We start from the raw sequence: 22890 nt of genomic DNA on the forward strand, positions 1-22890 counted from the left end.
GATCATTGGCACCGTCCTGTCTGGAAAAGGTGTCTCATTACAAAGACTGTTCATTAGTAACCCGTGGTTCCATCAGGCCCATTGTAGTGCCACATAAACCACATCAGTCCTGAACAACAGCTACAACGATGCGCATTTATCTTCCTTTATCACCCATTCGGTGAGAAGACAAACTGGCCATTCAACGGTGCTACGTGCGGTCATATTACCCCTGGGATGTTGTAACGCCCGCTCGTGTGGGTGAGGTTCAACTGACAATGTCACCGCTATAACCGACTAATAGAACTGCATAAACCACGCAGATGAGCTGATGAAGTCAACTATTACAATAACTGTGCTTCGTCTTAAATCGTGAGAAGTTGCAAGAAAATCAAGCAGTGAGTTAAAGTAGAGGTGCTGCGGTTCCAACAATAGGCACATAACGGCGTTAAACATATACTCTTATGAAAATACATTGCAACCGCCCTGTAAACTTTCAAGACATTAGGACAATATGACCAGATGAAACGAAATTTCAAAATCTTGCCCGTCTAAGTTTTGTGTCTCTTTTATCTGTCCAGACTCTGATTGCCAGTCTTGGCGGGGCATTTTGCACGAAATATTTGGCAGCCTACTGACGTCTAAAATTATAGAAACACACTGACGTCATCATCATCATTGATATCATAAGTCCGTTTGAAGAAAGAGACTTGAAAAGACTTACAATCAGGCTAATGGTATGTAAAAGAGTTCAGGTTGGCAAGATTTTGAAACTTTGCTTCATTTTGTCCCGATGCCTTGAAAGTTTATACGGCCGTTGCACTGCATTTTCATTAAAACCTTTGTTTAACATTGCCATTTATATAAAACACCAGGTTTCCCTTCCCAGACATCATTATCTGCCTCCGGTACTCTTTTATCGCCAGTTTGTTAACCACCCTTTGACAAGTTTCCGACGCACTGCTAGGAGATTGCCATGATGAAAAGCATTCAGTGCATTCAAAAGGAAGGAATATTATTCGTAAGAGCCTATTGATGCCTCGTTTGAACCAGCGATGATATTTCATGAGTATTGCGAGTATAATTGCTCCACAGGGACGTTAAACTCACGTCGTTTCTCCACAATAGCTGACGTGTGAAGCAGGCCTGCGCCCTTTCATCATGTTGTTTTTGCAGCTCCATCAAACACTTGTTGGACGTCATACATAATGCTACAGTGGGTATTAAATGGTCTCTACGTATTGCTATCAAATGCGGTACTACAGAAATAATTTCTCCGATGATTGAGCAACATTGTCAGACAAGTCATGTACGCTACCGGATTTGTTTGTACTATTCCGTTTGTACCATTTTAACCTTACCCAGATTGAAAAATTTCAAGCTACAATACATTTTGTGACACGTTGGTGAATGCGTTAAATCTGCAGCTGTGACGCAAAATAATCTGATTTTTGGTATATATTTTGAAAAGACCAACGTCAAGTCAACTAGAGTTCCACGAACACAATATCTTCACCAAATAATCAAGGCTTATTGTGAAGAGTGATTAATATTTACATGCTATCACCTCCTGCAAATTTGATCATACACCATACCGTTTGGAAGTTATGGGGGGGGGGGTAGAATGAGTCCAGTCTAGATAGGGATAAAAAACATTTGCTGGTACAGGACTAGTATCCGGTACCAGCAACCCTCTGGGTCAAAGCACTACAGGACGAGCGCAATTCCTACCATTGTTGAACTGCTCAATGAACTCTAAACAAACATGACTCTATTCACACTGTTGTTGTAATATATATATATATATATATAAACTTTTGGATGTACTCATGATATGAACTCTAGAAAACATTGTAATGTTCTATACCGACCGCGCCCTGCTTGTTCGGAGTCAAACTCTAATTGAATGATTGTGCAATATTTCAAATAGACTTTTCAATTGTTTTAACTGATATTCACGGAAACTTTCAATCGTTGCCTAATTTGTAACACGCAATGCCCTATGTTGTATTTAGCCTCGCAATTCAGCCTTTTACCGGCTGCCATGAGGCCTGTCTGTCAGATGATGACGAATAAACCAGTCTACTACTACTACTACATACGATGCTAGGTTCTCTCTGAGCAGAAGAGTGGTCCGGCTGGTTATTCACATGTTTTAGGTGTTTTGTAAGGCTTTCTATTTTGTTCCCTTTCCGTTATGTCTCCAACCGTGTGTTGGACAAAAATGCCGAAACTGAACACTTTTAAAACCAACCGGACCCACACATCTGCTTGAATTGTAGTGAGACTGCCCCATTTGTTTATCTATGTACCCCATCTGTTTATTTATACTTCTTGGCAAGGCCTTCTGCTGGCCTGTTTCGGGAACGCTGTCACATGGAATGTAATTTACAATTATCCTTACTAATTCTGCAGATTAGCTCCTGTTTTCTTTAATTAGACATCGATTGTGTAAAGCACCATCTGAGCTCTCTACATACAAAACTTCACGACAGTCTGTTTACCCCTTTTCAAGTAATACTTGACCGAATGTCAAAACAAAAACACCCACTGCAGTTTTAAACAAGCCGCTAGGGGGCCCAAACTTACAGAACTTACTTCTTGTGGCATGAACTATCTACCACACAACTATCATGACCATGGCACTTTCAGAAAATATGACACTAAATTTTGAAGCTCCGCTGCAGTACCTTAGGTACCCGCTAGAAGGCCCATTATCGAACTTGACCTTCCTTTCTATAAACCCTACCCATCCAATAAATATCATACAGATCCATCTACAGCTTCTTGAGTTATGTTGTCCACAAGAAATACACGTCCGCACAAAGCCCGCTGCAGTACCGACGGAAAATGCCTGGAGAACCATTTTTGAACTTGACCTCCGTTTTCACAACATCTACACACCTGCAAAAAATCATGAAGATCCATCAACGTTTCCGTCACTTTTTTTGCCAACATACAAACGCACAAAAATTAAAAGTCCGCTGCAGTACTGTTGAAAAACGCAAGGTAAACTATTTTTGAACTTGACCTTCCTTTGCACAACCACTACACACCTACCAAAAATCATAAAGATTCATCAAAGGTTTCTTGAGTTATGCTCTTGACATACATACATACAGACCCACCAAACAGCTGGCTCAACCGAAAACATAATCTTCCCCGAGTACTATAGTACACGGCGAAGATAATAACGCTGAATCTAATCATCAGAAATACTTCATTTGATGATATAAACGAGGACAAGTCTGTTGGATGGTTTCCTGTCATGGCAGCAGGTCGGAGATAAAGTGAGATCCAGAATGTTCGAGGCCATGGCCATCGCTCGTAATCGGAATGTTTCCCGGCGAGGCAGACCAAGGTCGGCTGCACAGAGGCTTGTTACAGCACATCTGGACTGATGCGTGGCAATGGTCACATTCCTTTAGCTCAACGCCTCTGAAATGAACTACCACTGTGGGACAGCAGACTGCCTCTTCCAATCCAAACACAAGACTGGCGGGTGGGGCCGGTTTACCATTACGTGATACTATAATTTCTCGGTATGAATGTCCCTGTACTTCAGTTGAGCTCCTGGTTCCAATTCTTTTAATCGGTAACTGGGAGACTCTGGTTGAAATCCTGGAACAGTACATCTCGATTGGGCTCCATGTTCGGGGAGGTGCCTCAAGCACGTTAAGGGAGAAGCTCTAGCGACACCTCCCTTTAAAAATATATCGTGCTACTGAAACAGCAAGGCAACTTTCTGCCCTATATGCCGAACGAACGAACAAATGAACATGTCAAATTGGTAAGCCATCTCGCCGCAAGGTGTCAACTGCTGACAAAGTGAACAATGAGAACCGAAGACAGTATACGTGGGCAGTCGCCAGTAGCTTGAATAGTCTGAAACGTACAGTCATGGAGCCAAAGTAACAAGTTGATAGAAGAATAGAGGGGCAGATAAGACTGCTCTCAGTTCACCAGCAATTATGGAGTCTTCGCTCCCCGTGACCTTCAATGAGCTTCCACTACCGTAACTTTCTATTGAAGTAAAGCAACATGTTATTTTAATCATATTGAGAACCGACAATACATAATGCAAAGCAGAGTTTACCGACGCGAACTTCGTCCAGACACTATTGAAGCCTGGTTTCCCTTTCACAGGCGAGATCATAGTCAGCCATCACTGCGAAAACAAAGAAGAAACACTCTAAACCCAATACGCCAGCCAGGCCAATGCTAGTCTGAACCCTGGAAGACTTGTATCAAGGGGCGGGACATACAGACTGTCTGTAACCTCCTAGAGTGCTTCCTCGTGTTACATCTAATCAAATCGTGGAAAATCACTCGCTGGCGGGGCAACCTTCACTGGATGGTCCTTTGATCCATAAACTGTACCTCGTATATGAAAACTTATTTCGGTTTTAGCTGATTGAATTTGCAAGAATTTGCGATAAACTTACCTGTTATGGAGAACTAGACCAATGCAGCTGTATATTCACGTTTACTAAGAATATAGCAAAACAAACAGGAGACTACAGAAGCTGACATAATTGTTTGATGTGTCAAACGCTCCTTCTTATCCCACCTCCCCTCAAGCAATGGAGAAGTACATATATGCTTTGGTGCGTTTATAACAAAGCATAAAGACCTCCTTCTGTACCACGTGGTAACGTCCCGCAGTGTCACATTCGCCAGTCGACTACTGAGGTCGCTTCCTCATGGAGATAATAGAACTGCTACTGTAATTCGTGTTTCTTTCACGGTAACTTTGTGGTCACGGTTTTCACGGTCACTTCTGTACCGTGAACTTATCATCACCGGCGTAAAAAAGAAATCGTCTTTCACCCCCCTCCCCATCTCTCTACAACAACTAGCGCTTAGTATAAGATACTAGTACCAAGGAGGTCGCTAGTACCTACTTCTCCTCATCCTTCCCCACAAGGGAAGTGCACGTGCCACCACCGTGAAGTTAGAGTTCAGTGAAAATGTCCAATGTGAAATTTTGCTACCGTGAAGATAAGGTGAATTACTTCCTGTTTCCACCACAATGTACAATGCACAGCAACCTTTGTAGTAAATTCGCTACATATTCGTAATGCTAATAGATTGAGATATAAAAGGCAATTATTGCAATCACTCTTGGTTTCATCACTTTATAACCCATTTAAATGAGGTAGAAGAGACTTCTTGCAGCTTTATTCTAATTGGCTCACTGAATAATAGTTATATTGTATTATATTCTTATGGCAGTTACTATAACATTGCAGACGTTTTTGTCTATATGTCTGCTATTCTATAGTTTAACAATATGACTGATACAAACACTCATAATTCAGAGGTAATGTAACTGTTGGGCCTATTCTAAAGACATCTCTTGATCGCTTAAGATCATTATAGATAATATTCATTTATTTCAAATACCAATCTACAACAACTCTATCTTTTAGCAAAAAGTATATTCTTAAACCAGTGTGACGTCTTTATCACTCTACCAATAGAAGTTCACAGTGGTAGACCTCTTCTGTATTTATAGATTGGCAACATTTATGTTCTCGCAATAGAAAGATTCTTAGGTTAAAGCGTTTCAGCATTTTTTTATATTCTTATTGTGAAATGTTAACTACATCACATCTTTCACAATTTATAGAACGCAGACCATGTCATTAAGGAAGACATGATTTCATACATCCTACGCCTATAATAGCTTAAACTGCATTATTTACAAGATGTTTCCGTAATGCAACTAATACAACAGATATTGCTTCAATTTTGCTTGTCTGTCAGCTAGATATGCCAGAAAGTGACTGATGATATGAAATCTTTATCAATGACCTTGTTGAGAATGTTTATTGTTGGGTTGAACTTCTACATATCTAGTTATAACTGTATTAAACACTAGCAAGCAATAGTCACACGTGCTGCACTTTGCTGCGTTTTCGAACACATGCACGTGTTGATAAGCGGGATATTGGTATAAATATCAGCACCCGAGCAGTGATAACAGCATTCCGACCCGGACAGCCAGCTGGAGACGTCTGTACGTATACGATATGAAGACATGTGGAGAGAACACAAAGGTACGTGAAAAAGTATTGCCAATCTTCATACAATGATTTTTTAAAAAGCGAACAGGGAATCCACATGTATTACGGATGTGGAGATTGTAATGAATCTGTAATATACATGGACTCATTTTGCCCTTGGGTAAAATGGGGCACTACTTATCGCGCAGTAACCTGTCATAAAAAGTTGACACAAAATTCCACGATGACTGATTTGGCGCTTATCCATGTTGAACTCGGTCACGTACAACTAGGTTACAAGTAAATAATGCAACTTCTTGGCGACGCAGAGGCTGGGGGTATGCTATTGTTTTACCCTTAAAGAAAACGGGACACTACATAATTGTCGTATATGTCCTCCGCTAGAACGTTTTCGAAGAGCGCATATTTTTCTGTAGGTGTTTTTTTTTAGTAATCCGATGCACTAATCGGTTGTTTTTGGATTAACATGGACATTTAGTTGTGGTTTTTTTTTTTTTTTTATTCAAACAGTTAAACAGAAATACAGAGTGACAAAAGGGGGCGCACTCAAGTGCAAGACTTATTTTGACGCTACCCCTTACATAAAAAAAACATACATATTTTACAGAGAGAAATCAAGTACAAGTGAAAAGCAAAGGAAAATCACATCAGACAGAAAATAATACATTGTACTTAATATTACAAGAAAGGATAAGCGCAAGTCCAGTTTCCCACCCACTGATGAAATAGTTGGACACATTACAAAAAAATGCCAGGACAACTGTGTTTTAAAAACGCTTAGTTGTAGTGATGAAGTTTTGGGTTGTTAATAGAATATTGGAGTTAACAACAGATGAATGTGAAGGACTACCACGGAGTAAAACGGAAACTTTAGCGTTGTCCGATAATGATGGGAAGTTAAGGGTGTGTCCTAAGAGCCTGGAGAGTTTGCCGAGGAGGGTTGAGCGTTGGGCATTGTACATAGGGCAGTGGAGTAAATAATGTGGTTGTTGGGCCAATATACATCAGATCAATATTCATCAAATGCACTTTTTTGATAAAACCGATACCATAAAAATGTTTGTCAATGTGAAAAGATCTGACTGACGGTTGTGCTGATATTTCCCCTATAGCATCGTCGCACCTGTATTTGACTTCATTATGCCATATAACGATTCCACAGAAGAACATTCAAAAGTATAAGGCTATTTCCAGCCGTATGTACACAGTCGGGCTCATTAGACAATTTTGATTCACTTTCCATATATATCTTTTGATTGCTACCAATTACCGTGTGCATTGGCCCATATTGGTACAAAGGTACAGCGACTTTCGTAAGGTCTTAACATGCAAACAACAAAAAATGGGATACACAAAGATTAATTTACGTACAAGTATATGAATAATTCAACATGTCGAGTTTAACCTATCACTAACACTACTAGTTCTAAGATCTAAACATTCTTTGATATATTTACCTATTTGTACACAGTAAGGGTTGTCTCCTTCTAGAATGTATTTCAATTTATCTATAGCAAATTCTGTTGAGCAAGCGGAAAGAAGGTTGAACAGCTTTGAGTGTTTATCATGATATCGTGTATCAGTACAATGTTCACCAATGCTTTTGCAGCAGACACAACTTTTCATAGAAAAGAAACCATTAACTTGCGACTGAGGAGAAGAGAGCATTTCAAGCAGGTGACCCTTCTCAATATAATGAATGACATCCAGATTGGGTTTCTTGTATTTCCCCAGTGTGGAGTAAACGTTATGATTAGGGCTTAATCATTTGCTCTTTTTCCGATCTTTCAAATGCTTGAAACGTAATGCACTCTCTCCATATGTCTCTGACATTGTCTAGCCTTTGACATAAAGCACTAATATTGATAATGCAATCTGGATTAGATCTGGTTAGGAAATCAGATTTGCCATTCACAGTCGGTCGACATGGGTCAAGGAGCTATAAAAACGGAATTTGGAAGCCCTTCCCAGACCCCTTGTTCCTAGAATTCCTTGAATTGTTGTCGAAGCTTTGAAAACGTTCTTCCCGTGAAGGGCCAGACCAATTAGGTAATTACTTAATAGGGTGAAATTAGCTCTTCTTGCGGGTACGTGCCGGTATATCCATGTGCCATGGACACAGGCTTATCCACGGCGTGCTTGGTCCAAGTTAGAGTCCAACGTTTGCAGCGTTTGCGTAAAACTTTAAGCTTTAAGTCTAAAAAATTATTGCGGAAACTTGAACAAAGTTGTTGTTGAGGGGAATCTCCACCATCTCCTTTAAGTAAAAAAATAAGAGCGATGGGTGAAATCTAAACATCGATCTGAAGACAACGAGTCAAGTTGATTCTCAGTCTTCCGTGCAGGTTTAATCTTAAGAAAGATAACGATGTAGAATATCTATGTAATGTCATATCTGACCGTGCCAGGAATCTATTCCTGTCATGTTTTCTTTGATTGGTCATCCGTTACCCGTGACTGACATGATATGGGAAGGGCCTGATCATGTGGCGAACTTTTTCGAAATATACGGCTGAACTTGACAACTTCCAAAACTCCTGCGCTCCCATTTGGGACAATCCAGGAGGACACTTTCAGCCTGTGGTCTTGATGTCAAAGTTTCTCTAGATCTTTATTTCTGTATCCATTCATAGATATGTCACCAACATGGCAGGAACACTTGTAGTCGCATTTATGCTTCGGCCCCAATTGGGAAAAGGAGCCCCACCGGGTAGTTCACGGGCTGTGTTTAAGCTCTTTCGGGCGTGACCTCTACGTGGCCCCGTCGGACACCCTGCGGTTGCCGGGCTATTCTTGGGCCCGGGCGGGATCCCGAATGAATTCAACTCAGACTTAAATTGAACGCGGGACCCGGTAACAAATAGACACGTTGCTGAACCCCCGCCCCCGTACCCGGCAGTCTGACTGGCACTGGCGCAATTGGGCCAAGGCATTAGTGGGTTATATTGGTAAATACGAAACTGTTACAACACAGCCTCGGCCAGCATCAAAGAGCGCTCTCCTGCTGTAGTAGTGCACCTTCAGTATGTCATGATGTCCAGCAGATACGGTACTATGCATGTTTTGTCTTTTTATAGTCTCTGTCCATAACGCGGACAGCATGTCCATTCTATTATTCGTCTTAAAAGAATTTGACTCGCAATGTATCTACGTTTCATTGACCAGGATGACCGACACATTAGTGTTGTTGTTTCACTGGGAGTTGCATGCAACAGAAGCTAGATATAACTTTTACTACAAGAATATTGATAGTACCCAAACCATATTGTGGATAACATACTCTTTCAAGTGTGGCTATAATATCACAAGCGATTTAACGTTTGGAAAGGAATAGATTTAGAAATCTTTTTTTCGTACCCCGAAGGCCTCGATTTGCATTTGTTCAATCAAGCATATTTGTTTTGAAGATTACGTTCAAGGTGAAGGTTAGATAAAAACAATATTGCAGCTCTTGCTCACATCTCGACTATGTGGAAGAACTATCTATTTGACTGTTTTAGGAGATTGTGATAAGTAGCAAAGTAAAACATAATTAAAACGCAACTTTAAACGCCATGAAATGACGTGAGTCATATATTTAGTATCTTATAATGAGGAACATCACAGCGACTTTGAATCGTTTTTGGGGAGGGGGTGATATTGTAAAGGTAAATGGTTTTAACTGTACGCAGTACACTACATGGGCATCCCGCAATTATATCGTGAATTCACAGCAAAACTCACCAACCAAACTGCTTTAAAATCAAACATCTCCTCTCATAAGGGTCAATAACAACCATTAAAGGTTATGTTTTATTTATTTCATCAAAATACATCAACATCATTGTTGGCAAAAGTTTTGAAAATAGGCATACTTTTACTTCATAAATCTTCAAGAGATCGTTGCAACAATGACTCGGCAAAAACCTGCTTCTGCAATGTTGCCTATGCATAAATGTTTATTTTAGTCTCATTTTACTGACATAGAGAGAACATGTGAAACACATTCTCAGAAAAGGCATCCCGGAAGTGTAAATGAAAGGATGTGGAGAGGAATATGCAGTAGATTTAAATGAGGTTTTGTTTAGGGAACGTTAGAATCAAGAAAGGTACACAAAAATCCTAAAATCCATCCTGTAATATACCAACTCTCATGATCATCCTGCAAGACTGGCGTCATCGTTTGAATAATGATGAGCGATGCAAGTCTATTGCTTATTTAAAAAAGATCCACATTAATAGAGCCCTTCCACTGGAGTAATTGGCCTGCCCAATCCAGCTGTTGTTGATTGCCATAACTACGTGACACATGCCAGCAATGGGGCCGCACTCGTCCTGGCCCCACGCAGTGAATGACGAACCGCTTGGAGCATTGATGAGCCGCTGCCAACTAAGGAATTCAAATTTCGTTATTTTTTCTTTAAGACAAGCCTAAGGGCAGAACATGACGAATGGTCCCTCTTGTTCCCATGACTACTAGTACCACTGCCTAGAGTTAACGACCCGCCCAAGTGTTTCAGTGTTTTGTTGGCTTTGGAAAGGTTAGGATGGGACAAGTTGGATGAGAACTACAAGTCATGAAACTGCCAACACAGGTCTATATAATGGAGAGTAATAATAAGAAGGCCACTGTTTTTCATGCCGATCATTTTGCTTAGTCACTTTGCCACGTCATCGCAATAGGACAGGTCTGTCACGTAGCCGCTGGAGTCTCGGTCCAAAGAGTTATTCTGTGGTGGACTCTTGTAGTAAAGGCAATCAGGCGCATGTCTCCAGCGGTATGGCTACACACGTGCATGTATGGAGGAGTGACTCCGAACATCCGTTTACTTCTGTGTTGTTTCCAAGGAGATTGACGAGGCATCTTCCCGCTGACATTGTCACCTTACATTAGCCGGGCGCCTTTATACCAAAGGGACCGATGATCAACAGCTCGACTACGCCACGCACACTGTCTCCGTCGACTTGTGGATCCAGTCTCAAAACACTTTGTGCGTAGGGCAGACGTACAGGAAGTTGCAAAAGCGCAAGGCATGATTGATGGCAAGCGTACGTCATTTCCGGTCTCACCACGAATGGGAGTGTTAGCTAGGTATAAATGCCGCGGTTATTGGACCATAGCTAGACGATAAGACCAGGTGTACGGCAGACGAACTGCAGCGGAGGCTGCTGAGAGGATTGAGAAAAGCAGTGCGCCACTCTTCAACAGGTACGTGTCGACTACCGGACGGTTTTACAATCTTCTCAAGCTACATCTACTATTAGCAGTGTCTATTTCTACCAAGTCTTTCGTTGTTTCATTGAATTTCCTTGGTGAACATCATCTTCCTCTGAAAAATGTCGTAGTCCTGTTAATCCAGTGCTGTCGGAATGGAGAATTGTCTTCTTTTCTTTTCTCTCCCAGGAACTTCTCTCCTAAATCCGTGTCGAAGACCCCATTCTTTAAACATTATTTCATACGATTCAAACGATTTGGCATTTTGAGCCAATGTCCTTGTCTACTGGCCTTTTGAGTAAAACATGTGCATATGATGTCCCCGCCCCGTGTTTGAACGTCTATCTTAAAAGGACACTGACGTGACGATTAGCTTCAGAGCCTGCGGGGATCGGACGCAGATGAGAAAGTCTGTTTTCTTCAACGAGTTTGTTAAAAGTAAAGGGCTTTCTTCATCTTTAAACAAGCTATGCGGCTGTGTGTTGCAAAATGCTGACCAGGTCCATGTTTTCCGGGCCGCGCGGCGCCGTACCGGTTGCAAAGCCGGAGGTACAGACACACGCAGATGTCACAACGCAAGTTTGCTGCTTAGATTGGAGCTGTCGCTGCCTTGTGAGGTTTCCTCGTAGTGACTGTATAGTGTCTACAGAAATGTCCAAGAACGATTTTACTAATGCATTCTTATTTGCCCTGCCATTTCTAAACCAATGGGGTCCCTCTGTACCAAAACGCCGGTGAGTCTTCATCCTCTTGGCTAGCTGTAACGAGGTAACGCAATAAGAAAACAAGAGGCTGGAAGGTAGATAACATTCATTATATCATTATCATTATCAAAGACACTTGATTGAATAATGTCTGTTTTCTGCACATTCTGGGTAGATAAATTGTTAGCATCTCTGGACGCCTCTCAAAATTGCTTACCGAATCGGGGTGTGGAGAAGCATTTCACAAAGCTACCATTGCCTTTTAATTGATGCAAGTCATATCGTGTTATCTCGATCATTCCTACGGCTACGTAGAAGCAAGGAACCTAATTTCGCTAAGTGAAACTGTGTGACCATTAAGTACATTTTGCTTTGTATAACTTCTATTTTTGCGTTCACGATATTATCCTGCACGGCGGGCGTCGATGGACATCATGTGGCGACCAATAGCTGCAAAGTTGCTAAATATGGTGATGTGCTCAGAAAAGAATCTTCTGATGTTAATCTGCCGGTAAACTGATCTAATCGTTTCACCATATCTTGAAGTCAATCATTATCAAATCCAAAATAGATCTGCCTAAAGACACCGTGTTTTGAGGTTTTATCAAACTTCCTTTTCGGGAACTACACCGAGTTTCATTTTCATTAGGATAACTCTGAGTCGTTTCCAGATGAGTTTTTGCTGATGCACAGTTACATGCTGCGGTTCATCTTTTATCTTAACTACATGTACATCTATATCTATTTCAATTAAATGTCGAACTCGATTGTAAATAGACATTACAATATGAATAACCCTCGAGACAGTGAGATGCATATGGAATATAATACGGTGGTTTTTCGCACCGCACTCTGAAATCCTTCTGGCACTTTTTGTCAGGCAGTTACAGTTATTTCCGTTCCTATCAATGGGCGTCGCCTTATGATTTACTTCTTGGCTGGATGGAAGCATTTAATTTTCACGCAAGTCATTTGTCACTGTACGATCGTAGCTCATGATGACCTTTCATTTAACATTATATGCTGATTGCTCCCGTTCAGGTGTTCCCACATGGCACTATCCACCCAACTATAGATGTAACCGTGTTTGTTTGTTAGTTTGTTTGTTTGTTTGTTTTGCATAACCACTATACCGCCTACATTGTACCCCGCCGCTACCCTTATCTTAATATCGTTGAGTGTTGTTGGTACTTTAACCTGCTCGAGGTGTGGCTCTCCTGAATCATGAAACCTCCGGCTTTAACTCCCATCGGAGGGACTATAGCCCCCATCAGTACTATACAAATCGGTGTGTTAAGTCGGAATCGAACCCTCGACCTTGTAACATAGATGGAACTGCTACCAACTGAGCCACATCACGCTATATGAGGCATAAGCGAAGGTAACATTCAGATTTTCTATCCTGAGCCACTGGCAATGATCGCAGTTTCTGAAACGCGGCATCTGAGGTAGAAAAACAACAACAACAGAGAGCTGTTTCCCTTTTCATCTAAGATCATACCCGTGTCTATTCGTTCCCTCACGGGGACAACATTGAGAAATTCAGGTTTCTTGGCAGAGTCGTAAGTGGCAGCCAAAGTTAGCTATAGCTATATATAGGGGACCATGGAAATACACTCTCTCCTGGGTTCAACCATGTTTCTTGTCCTCCTTCCTGCAAATTTCCCAATCCTTCGCAAATTTAACGATCCTTCATCAGCCGAGTGTTTACCACCCTGGAGCATTTGGCAGGTAGCCTGTCGGCTGATGGTGAATTCCCGCTTCTCTGTACAATTTGAGACTAGTTTATTGGCCATTAAGTCCCCGGTACTGGATTCTTGGCCACATGGTATCGGTGGTTTCCTATTTGCGCTCACATAAAGTGGTTTCGTTAACTTCCGCGAACTTTATGCATTTCCGAACTTTCCTCAAGGTGGATCCTACCCATCTACACAGTTAATCCTACCCTTTTAAACTATTGTATTTTCTTTAATCCCCAGGAGAACTTGAACATGTGAAGTGAGGAATTACTCATGGCAGTAATATTTGTCTCAGCACTGTAAAAGAAATGGCAGCAAACCAGGAGTGGTTCGTCTTTTTACAGTCTTATTCTTACATCTTACATTGCGACTCAGGCTCATGGTTAATCTTCAAAATAACTACTCAATACACATATGTTGATGTGCATGCTACGTAGCTAGCATGCGATTAAAAAATAATGATAATGGTGACTATTTCCCGATCTTCACTGGCTTCTGTCGATCTAAACATGGTCCATAATGTCTTCCGCTCTCGGAGAATTGGATTTCAGTTTAACCTTCATGGCAATTTTGAGATTGTTTCAACAGCCTTATTAGATTCTCCAAACAGGTTAAATCAGCGCGTTTGTCTGCAAGATCAAGGGTTTGCCGCACCGCTCCGTTGTCAGCTTCACGTCTGATGTCACCAGGCAACATGACAGCTCACAAGCCGTGACATAATCACGATGATAATAACCATAGGTTTATTTTCACAGATCACAGACTTTTCAGATAATTAAGCCCAGAGGGAACCAATTGACGCCCGAGCACCAAAGCAGATATAATAACTCTAGCTTCTTTGCCTGAAGATACAATTTGATTTGTACGTAGGAGAAGGAATACACCATAATGGAGCGTGGTTGGTGGGAATTAAATACCACGAAATAGTAACGGGAGATTTAAAAAGGAGAGTTTACAGTAAAAGATGCTTGGAAAAAAATCATCTGCATCGTGCCGTGCTGTGCACAGCAGTGCCTAGATACTAGAATAACTGTATTTCAAACATCTTCTGATATAGTTACAGGTAAAAATCCATTCTAATGAATGAAATCATGTAGTTGTAACGACCTTCCCATCCATAGAAAGGTTCCAGCAAAATTGCGAACACAAAGTTCATCATATTCTTGGCCAACGCCCAAAAACCTGCGTGTATTGAAGACGGCGAAACAGAACATCCAGAAGAATCCTCTGGGTCCGTCAGCAGCCGCGGTATCTGTGCCCCCACGTTGAGCAATAATCAGGCAATTAGAGATCGAGGAAGGCGCTGAAGCGTTTAAAATCAGGTGCTTGTTAGAAAATAGCTAATGACAGGAAGACTCCGTCTCTGCTTTATTAAATCTGTGTAAATAGCGTTCGAAAACATCTGCGAGGTTCTGTTTATCGATTGTTAAACTGCAAAACTTGATGGTATATTTCAACTTCTTCTGTGCAACAGAGAAGGTTACGATATAGCCAATAGAACGGTACAGTACGTTTTAAGTTTTAAAGGTCGCCAGCAATAAAACATAAGGCTCCGCGCTATCCAGGCAAGGGAATAGCATGATGCATGGTAAAACGTGTCGTCGATGATCTTTTTTGTTCTGGAAAAAATTATTAACAATCTTATAGCAGAAAATAGTCGTCCCATTTTCGTCGATTGAAGTGCGACATGTATGTAGTTTGAGTCTGCCTGGCAAACTCTATACACTCAAATGTCAGGAATGCAAGAATTGGACCTGCCGACGCCGGATTTCAATGCGTGCGTGCTGTTTCACTTCTTCCTCTGGTGACGTAACAAAAGTAATGGTTCTGTCCAAAAGAGTTTTGAGTCCACTACTGGTGATCACGCCCATTTTCAGTTGGGTTGATATCCGTCTGCTCTGCCAGAAGGAGCAACCTTGCACCCCCTCCCCTGCTGATCTCCCTCTCCTGTCGGCCCTTCATATCGGAAACGTTAAACCATTTCTGTTGAACTAACTCTCGGTTGGCAACGTTACTCTTCTTACCAGCTTAAACTTAAGTGTTTGGAATTAAATTCCCGCAGGTCTTTCGGACGCCGGAAATGAAAGTAGCTACATGGTGCTGATCAGCAGGTGGATCGCTCATTAGGGTAGATTAAACTGCAAACTCTGCAGCTGCACCAGATTCCGGGACATGCGCACTACCCCACTGAGCAAAAATCTTGCGTAGCAGAAATTTGAGCTACTTGGTAAGGGTGATTTTCTCACCTAAAATACAACCAACAACAACAAATTACACAAACCTATATAATACCTCAATTTTGCATGGAGGTAATTAGTCATTAAAGTGAAACAACGGTTGTCATAAGCCCTAATTAGGTTGACCCACAGGCCTTAATTACCCAGAGAACGCTTGTCATGAAGTGACTTGGGGCCCACAAAAGCCCCAGGTACTGGTAAGTTAGCTGGGCACGATTTGATTAGGCTGGTGGGAATATAGATATACATATACATGGCATGGAAGTGTAATGTTCAGTGTTTTTCCCTTGATACACTGTTCATTCGCGTTTACGTTCAAAATACATCTTCATCCTCAGCCTTTTCTGGTAGCCTCTACCAGGCCTCTGGAAAGGCTAGAAATTGGCCATGTAGACAACATACATATGCCAGGAGATAGTCCGCTATAGGAGTGCAGTTTGCCGCTCTGCAGTACAGCAGTGCAGTGCATGCCACAGTGTCGTGCGACTTTGTGTGAAAGTTCGTAGGTATGCGGTGGAGTGACACTGCTGGGTCCTCTCATGTGTTGGTTTCTGGCAGTTCAGGCTCCACACAGTCACAGGCAGTTTTAATTCTCATTCCTATATCCAGCCCCTGACGTACTGCGGTATGAACATGATCAGATGAGCCATGTCTCACTTGCTCATGGTCAAAGAGAGTCTTTCAGGCTTTGTTTAAGCTTTTGTGGTGTTGTCTGAAGGTGATTGGTCCACATTACCATACTTCCATAATCAGACCTGGTGGTAAATGTTCTACATGGGCTGAATGCATGATGTAATGACTGATCATCAAGCAACACTCTTTTATCAACTATATGATATTTTCCTTGCTCTTTTCAGATCACAGCAATCGACATGCGGCCTTGCTGCGCTTTGCTAGTCCTCGCTTTCTTCGTCCTTGTACACACCAACCAACTCACCGCTTCTGTAATAAGGAGGTAAGTTAAGGAAATCCTGTTGCCATACACCTTTCAGAACTTTCTATCCTTTCAGCTCGTCTTGTATACGTAAGCTTAAGACTACTTTGACATTTGCTGCCATCACGATTCTTCGACTGACAAAATTCACATGTCATGTTTCAACCTTCAAAATCACCAAAAGCAATTACAGAAACCAAATGTGCTAGGCGTGTTGATACCTTCACCCGATAAACGGATTTGATCAATCTGTTGTGAATTATACTCAACAGTGAATGCCCCATTACAGTAAGATCATAACATAGATGACTCATTTCAAAGGGTATTGCGAAACTGCAAGATGTAATGCTATGGGACAGCGTGGGCTATACTTGTTAACACGAGTAAACAGCAATTCCTAGATTTCTTCCATGCGAATAAGCATGTTCAATATATTTCCTGTTTTAATACATTTCTCAGGTTCAATATATGTGTACCCAAAGAAGTGTCAACAAAAATGTACTTGCTTCTGAATGAAGGCAAATGTCACCATGAGTGTAAGGTGGGCTTGAGTAAATATCAGCGTTGGCTCAAAGAATGGAAGGAGAGATTGTTTTATCGGGTAGTTCAGAAATAGTACTGACTAAACAATGTAAATGATGAATGAAGATGGATGAAGGGCCCTTTAGGTCTATCCTTTGTGGACAGTGATAGAAAACATTTGTCCATAGCGTCCATTATCAACATCATAGAATTTTGCACTTCACCTACGCATATACGTCACGTCTGTCAACCAACGACATCGTACACCTAGAAGAGTACAGTAGAGTTAGAGATAAAGTGTACCCGGCACCATGATGGGTAAGGTGTGGGAGAGTTACAGTGATTAATTGCTGTCGTGACAAAAGTTAAACTTTCAGCTTGAAGGGAATGTTTTGTGGATGGCTGCTGACTGGTAGTTACGATTTCTCCACAAAAGTGCATACATATCTGTATACACTGGCTTTTCGGTCAAGATATATATACGTAACGTCTACTCATCAATAAGTTGCTGGTTATCTCACAATGCCATGTACTGGAAGACTCACAATAATGATGCCACCTGACGAGGCTGACTCCACCGTCCTCTCCATTACACCCATAAATTCGTCCACCCACATAGACCACGCCGGATGGGAAACAGGCATATCCAGAACAAGTACCACATCAGTATTCTTAGTCTATCCTCGGGTGAACTGCTCAAGTCCATGTCAAGGAAGGATAATTCGAGATTGGTTTCACATTTTCTAAGGATAAAAATACTATGATGTTGGCTTTAGAATGGCAAGGCGTGATTTATGAGACAGATTTGTGACGTTCATACAATATGCTATGGCAAGACTCCTCGACGAATCTGGCATCTCATCAATGATGATTCCATTGTAGGTCCACATGGACTCAACACTAGTCTCTTACAACCAACATATCATACATCATTGGATACGTTGGTGGGAGTTGCATTTAGACGTGATGCTGTAAAGTGGTTCAGAGCACAATACTGTATGCTATTTGACGCACTGATTCCAGATTACTCACCACTAATCCATAGTTTTAAATCTTATTTGTCAAAAGCGGGCACAATTCAACATCTCGACTGTCTGATATTGAATGATCTATCTCTTTTCATTGACAAAATACCACCAAAAAATTACAAGGGGCACAAGTCCAAGAACATAGTGGTAGATTCTACATTAGCTGAGGTATTAGCGACTACGCAAGTCGACCATGCAGCGCATCCATTTGGACAAAATCCTACACGCGTCAGTCCCGAAGTGGGGGAGAACTCGTCACGAATCATCGAACAAAAGTGCCACATAAGTGCCTCTCTATCCCATACATACTGTAAAAGCCTGTTCTCTAGGAACATTTTAAGAATACCATAAAACCTTTTATGTTAGAATGCTGCGGAGAAAATAAAACCCTTTTATGTTCGACTGTAAGTCTCGGCAAGGTCATAGAAAGACACAGACCACGGTTGACATCACCCTCCGCCTCTTAAGTTCGCAAAGGGCTTTGATCTGACTGTGGCTTGTTACAGGTGGTATTCAGAAGAATTACCATGAATGGACAATAAAGCATTTTGTCTGCCAAGGCTGGCGAAGATGTATAGTGGCACCTTGGCGCCCTGCAAATCAAAACAACAATGACGAAAAAAGCTAAACGTGGATGAACAAAAACAAGACATTTCACAAAAATGATATGATAACAGTTCGATGACAGATCCGTACCACCAATGTAGGATGTGGATGTTATTATACGTGTACTTGGTATATAACAATGCTTTGGTAAGATAAAAAAAGATAGCATCCTCAACACTCAAATCTACATGAGATCTTCCAGCTCAAACTATTTGAAAAGCCTAGCTAATAGTGAATCCAAATCAAGTATTAGCTGACAGCCTGTAGTGTTCCTGCTGCAGCTTGCTTTTTTGACTGCTAGAGCTGTTTTCACCAACACGACTATCCTCCGCCTCAGGTACGATGACGACATCTATGACTACGATGGCGACGTGGAGCCGCTGTTGGCGCTGCTGGGGCAGCAGGCGGGCAGGGTGTACCACGGGCTGACCAGAGAGCTGCTGGACAACATAGAGGAAGACACGGACAGACAGGACAACAGGTCTGCGTTTGGCAGCGGTTCGTCAGTTCAGAGAGAAAGGATATTAGTTGACAATTTGAAGATCGCTTAACCAAGCAAAGAGATGTAAATAACGCGATATTTCAGCCAAATGTAAAACGTACCAAATTTGGAATCATAGAACATTAAAAAGATGTGCAAGCCTCATATGTGTTTTGATGGCTGGAGTTGCCGCGAATGCTTCATACAACAGGCTGGAGAAAGTCATAAAGTAGCGTGTAGAGAACAGAAAGGCTATAATTCAGACTCGAGTGGTTTATGGGAAAGGTTATACGTTTGACTGAGGATGTGATGTCGTCCTAAAAGCTTTGATATAGCACAACCAATTCCCCATGAACATGTTTACATCAGCCATCCCAATGGTTTCTACTGGATGTTACATTTGTACATACAGGACGACCTTGACTACATAAAAACATGATGTACTATGAAAATACCACTTTGCTTGAGGCAAGGGTTGTGTAAAGTAGTTTATGATACAATAGGACATGCTTAGTGTTGTATGGCACGCATTTGGAATGTACTTTGTTTGGGTGATTATTCGTCACGGTTAAGAAACCCAAACAGATAACATAGCAGATATATTGAGCGGACTAAACCGTTGACCCAACCATCATCTTTTGTGCCGCAGTCATCCCTCAGTATCTAAGGAATTGCCAAAATTGAGGAGAGACTGCGGTGCGAGACAAGGTGGTCGACTTGAGGGATCAGTCCGCTCTGAAAAAGCATTCCCTGATAACGCTTCACATGGATCAGCAAACCAAATGCCATGCCATATGATGAGTTTTAAGAGAGTTTCTTACGTTTATGTCGTTTCTGGTAGTACTCTTTTAAAGACATTTTACAGCTTTTGCCAGTCCGTATATATCATCAGTATTTGTTTTCTTCTGAGGACCGAATTGCCAAAGCTAACGATATTTCTAGAACATGATGTTTGGCCTTCACTAATTTGCAACGTAATTGTCTGAATGTCGGAGTGTTCATCAATACCTCTGCCCTGTAGATTCTCACGCAACTACGAGGACATGATTGGGCCCATGGCCATGAGAGTGCGGAGAAAGTGCGAGGCAGCCACCTGTGCACAGATGCACCTGGGAGACCGACTGCGGCTCCTGGGCACCGGCATGTTCACCAACACCGGTCCCGAGAGTCCCGGCCGCAAGAAACGTTCCCTGGGAGCTTCACGCCGCTCAGCGAGCCGCCTGTAGGAACGGCGTCTCCTGGGAACTCGTTAAGGTAATATTCCGGATCTAAGTGATGGCACGTCACGCCCATGTGTGGACCCGGCCGGCTGTTGTGATGAGAATGAAGGGTCGCTGATGACCGCAGGGACACGGGCGTGGGTAACTTGGAAAGTGTTGAATAGATGCCAACAGAAAAACGGAATCTAAACTCACATGTATGATGCACGTATTTTCAAAACAGGGGGGCTGATTCAGACCGTCAATACCTCGGAAGAAATGCAATACAGACTGCAGTGACATGTCTTTCCTTTCCTTACAGAAATGAAGAGTTGATGACAGTGAAGGAACTAGAGCCCATCTCCGACTCCCAAGTGGAACACAAGAGAACATCAGAAGTGGAAAGGCAATTGGATTTTTTGTCGAATATATTTATATCTTTGCTCACGGCAAGGTTTACTATTTAAAGATTTGAAAATAGGAGATAAAAGGTACTGTTTAGCACAGATTTGCATTCTGTGCCTCCGTACATTGTATTTTGTGACGTTTCAGAATACTACAGTAAAACACCCAAAAAATCATGACAGCTGTTTAAAGACGTCATAGGAATTAGATAATCATAGACACGGATTATAGCCAGCTGAGCTAGTGGTTTAGTGCAAGAAAAAACTTCATTGTTTGTAGTAAATTTGAACGAACATAGTCGATATAGTACCAGGTGGATGCAATACAAAGCAGATTGAATTACTTGCATCACAACAAAATATTTATGAAATGGTATCATTGCCTTTGTATGTCATTAAGGCAGGTTCACATAATAAAAAAAGGTCTCCTTCACTGCAGTTGAAGCGTGGTTATGTGTCGTTATTGGCGGAAATCTAACATCAAATTAGACTTATTCATATTCAATTCGCACAATTTTCAGTATTCATCTGCCTTTTCAGCATCCGCGAAATGTGTCACCAAGTTTTGTACCATTTCGAAAATATCTTATGATCCTACTGAGAGTTTGAGAAGGGAGGACCAAAATTACAGAGCTTACATTTGTTTCACGTAATAGAATGTTTATCCTCCTCTCTTTCCCCCATTGTATCCCAAGAATATCCCCGGTGTGGAGCCAAATTTCTGCTCCGCCAGATTTTTGCTCTGTAGGGTAGTGTGTGTGCATGGAGTTAGGGTTAGGGCTAGAGTTAGTTAGAGCTAGCTTCTACAGCGGGATCCCTCCTCCCAAAACTCGCTCTGAGCAGACTTCTGCTTGAAACTTACCATGCCCCACAAGTGTGGAAACCCCCAAGCAGTGTCGGGGAAATATTTCACAGGGGGCCCCAGTGTATCCACGTTAGACAAATGTGTGTTCTGCTGGGTTGGCGGAAAAACCTGTCCAGTCTGGTCAGCGGGAAAACCTGTCCAGTATGAAAAGAGGGTCGGCATGAGGGTTCCTGGCAACGCTTTATGATCCTTAATGCTAAATTCAGGAGCGCCGATGATGCTTAACGGTAAATTGATGCAGATTCCTATGTGATTGGCAGCATCACGAATGGTCCAAGGGTGCAACCAATGTAGGAGGCCGGGGGCATGCTCACCCAGAAAATCTTAAATGACACACCCTACTAATAGCTGAATCCTACCCTTTATCATTTGAATGACACACCCTGCTAATAGCTGAATCTTACCCTGTATCATTTAAATGATACACCCTACTAATAGCTGAATCTTACCCTTTATCATTTGAATGACACACCCTACTAATAGCTGAATCTTACCCTGTACCATTTAAATAAAATCCATAGAAATGGCTGAATCTTACCATCTTTTTTTTAATGACACACCTTAGAAATAGCCGAAACAAAAAAACAAAAAAATAAATTCGCAAAAAAACGATATTTCAAAATATACTCGTAGGCACGCGTCTTACTATCATGTAAATTCCTGCAAAGTTATATTGATAAACATCAAAGCACAAGCCATAGAGAGCGTTTTACTAAAAAAGGGGCGTGGCCTTATAAATCTTGATGACGTAATCATGACATCGTACTAATTTGCATAAATTATCACCTTGCTATAAGGTACTACCTGAAAAAAAATTAAGGTTAAGGAAGGTTTGTAAAGCTTAAGAGAGGGTTTTCTCAAAAACATCCCAAAATTCCTCAGCCACCCTTCAACAATACCTTAACCTGTATCTTTTTAATGACACACTCTACAAATAGCTTTTTTGTAGGTTGTGTCATTCAAATGATT

At 41.7% G+C, this 22890-nt stretch overlaps 1 protein-coding gene across 1 annotated transcript; it reads left to right on the forward strand.

Annotated features, from left to right (window-relative positions):
- The first annotated feature begins 11069 nt into the window (after nt 1-11069).
- LOC136430254 (uncharacterized) lies at nt 11070-21494 on the forward strand. The gene is made up of 5 exons (XM_066420694.1): nt 11070-11196; nt 16740-16837; nt 19310-19453; nt 20475-20707; nt 20975-21494. Exons 2-4 carry the CDS (start codon nt 16755-16757, stop codon nt 20677-20679), a joined length of 432 nt encoding a protein of 143 aa, XP_066276791.1. The 5' UTR covers nt 11070-11196; nt 16740-16754; the 3' UTR covers nt 20680-20707; nt 20975-21494.
- Nucleotides 21495-22890: the final 1396 nt, after the last annotated feature.

This window comes from Branchiostoma lanceolatum, chromosome 3 (assembly GCF_035083965.1).
Source record: "Branchiostoma lanceolatum isolate klBraLanc5 chromosome 3, klBraLanc5.hap2, whole genome shotgun sequence".
In the NCBI taxonomy this organism is placed as follows: domain Eukaryota; kingdom Metazoa; phylum Chordata; class Leptocardii; order Amphioxiformes; family Branchiostomatidae; genus Branchiostoma; species Branchiostoma lanceolatum.

Bases quoted from the DNA above. Each gene is read 5' to 3' on its own strand.
- LOC136430254 (XM_066420694.1), top strand. From the start codon at position 16,755: ATGCGGCCTTGCTGCGCTTTGCTAGTCCTCGCTTTCTTCGTCCTTGTA. The intron at 16,838-19,309 runs GTAAGTTAAGGA...CCTCCGCCTCAG, and splicing joins ACCGCTTCTGTAATAAGGAG to GTACGATGACGACATCTATG. The intron at 19,454-20,474 runs GTCTGCGTTTGG...TCTGCCCTGTAG, and splicing joins ACGGACAGACAGGACAACAG to ATTCTCACGCAACTACGAGG.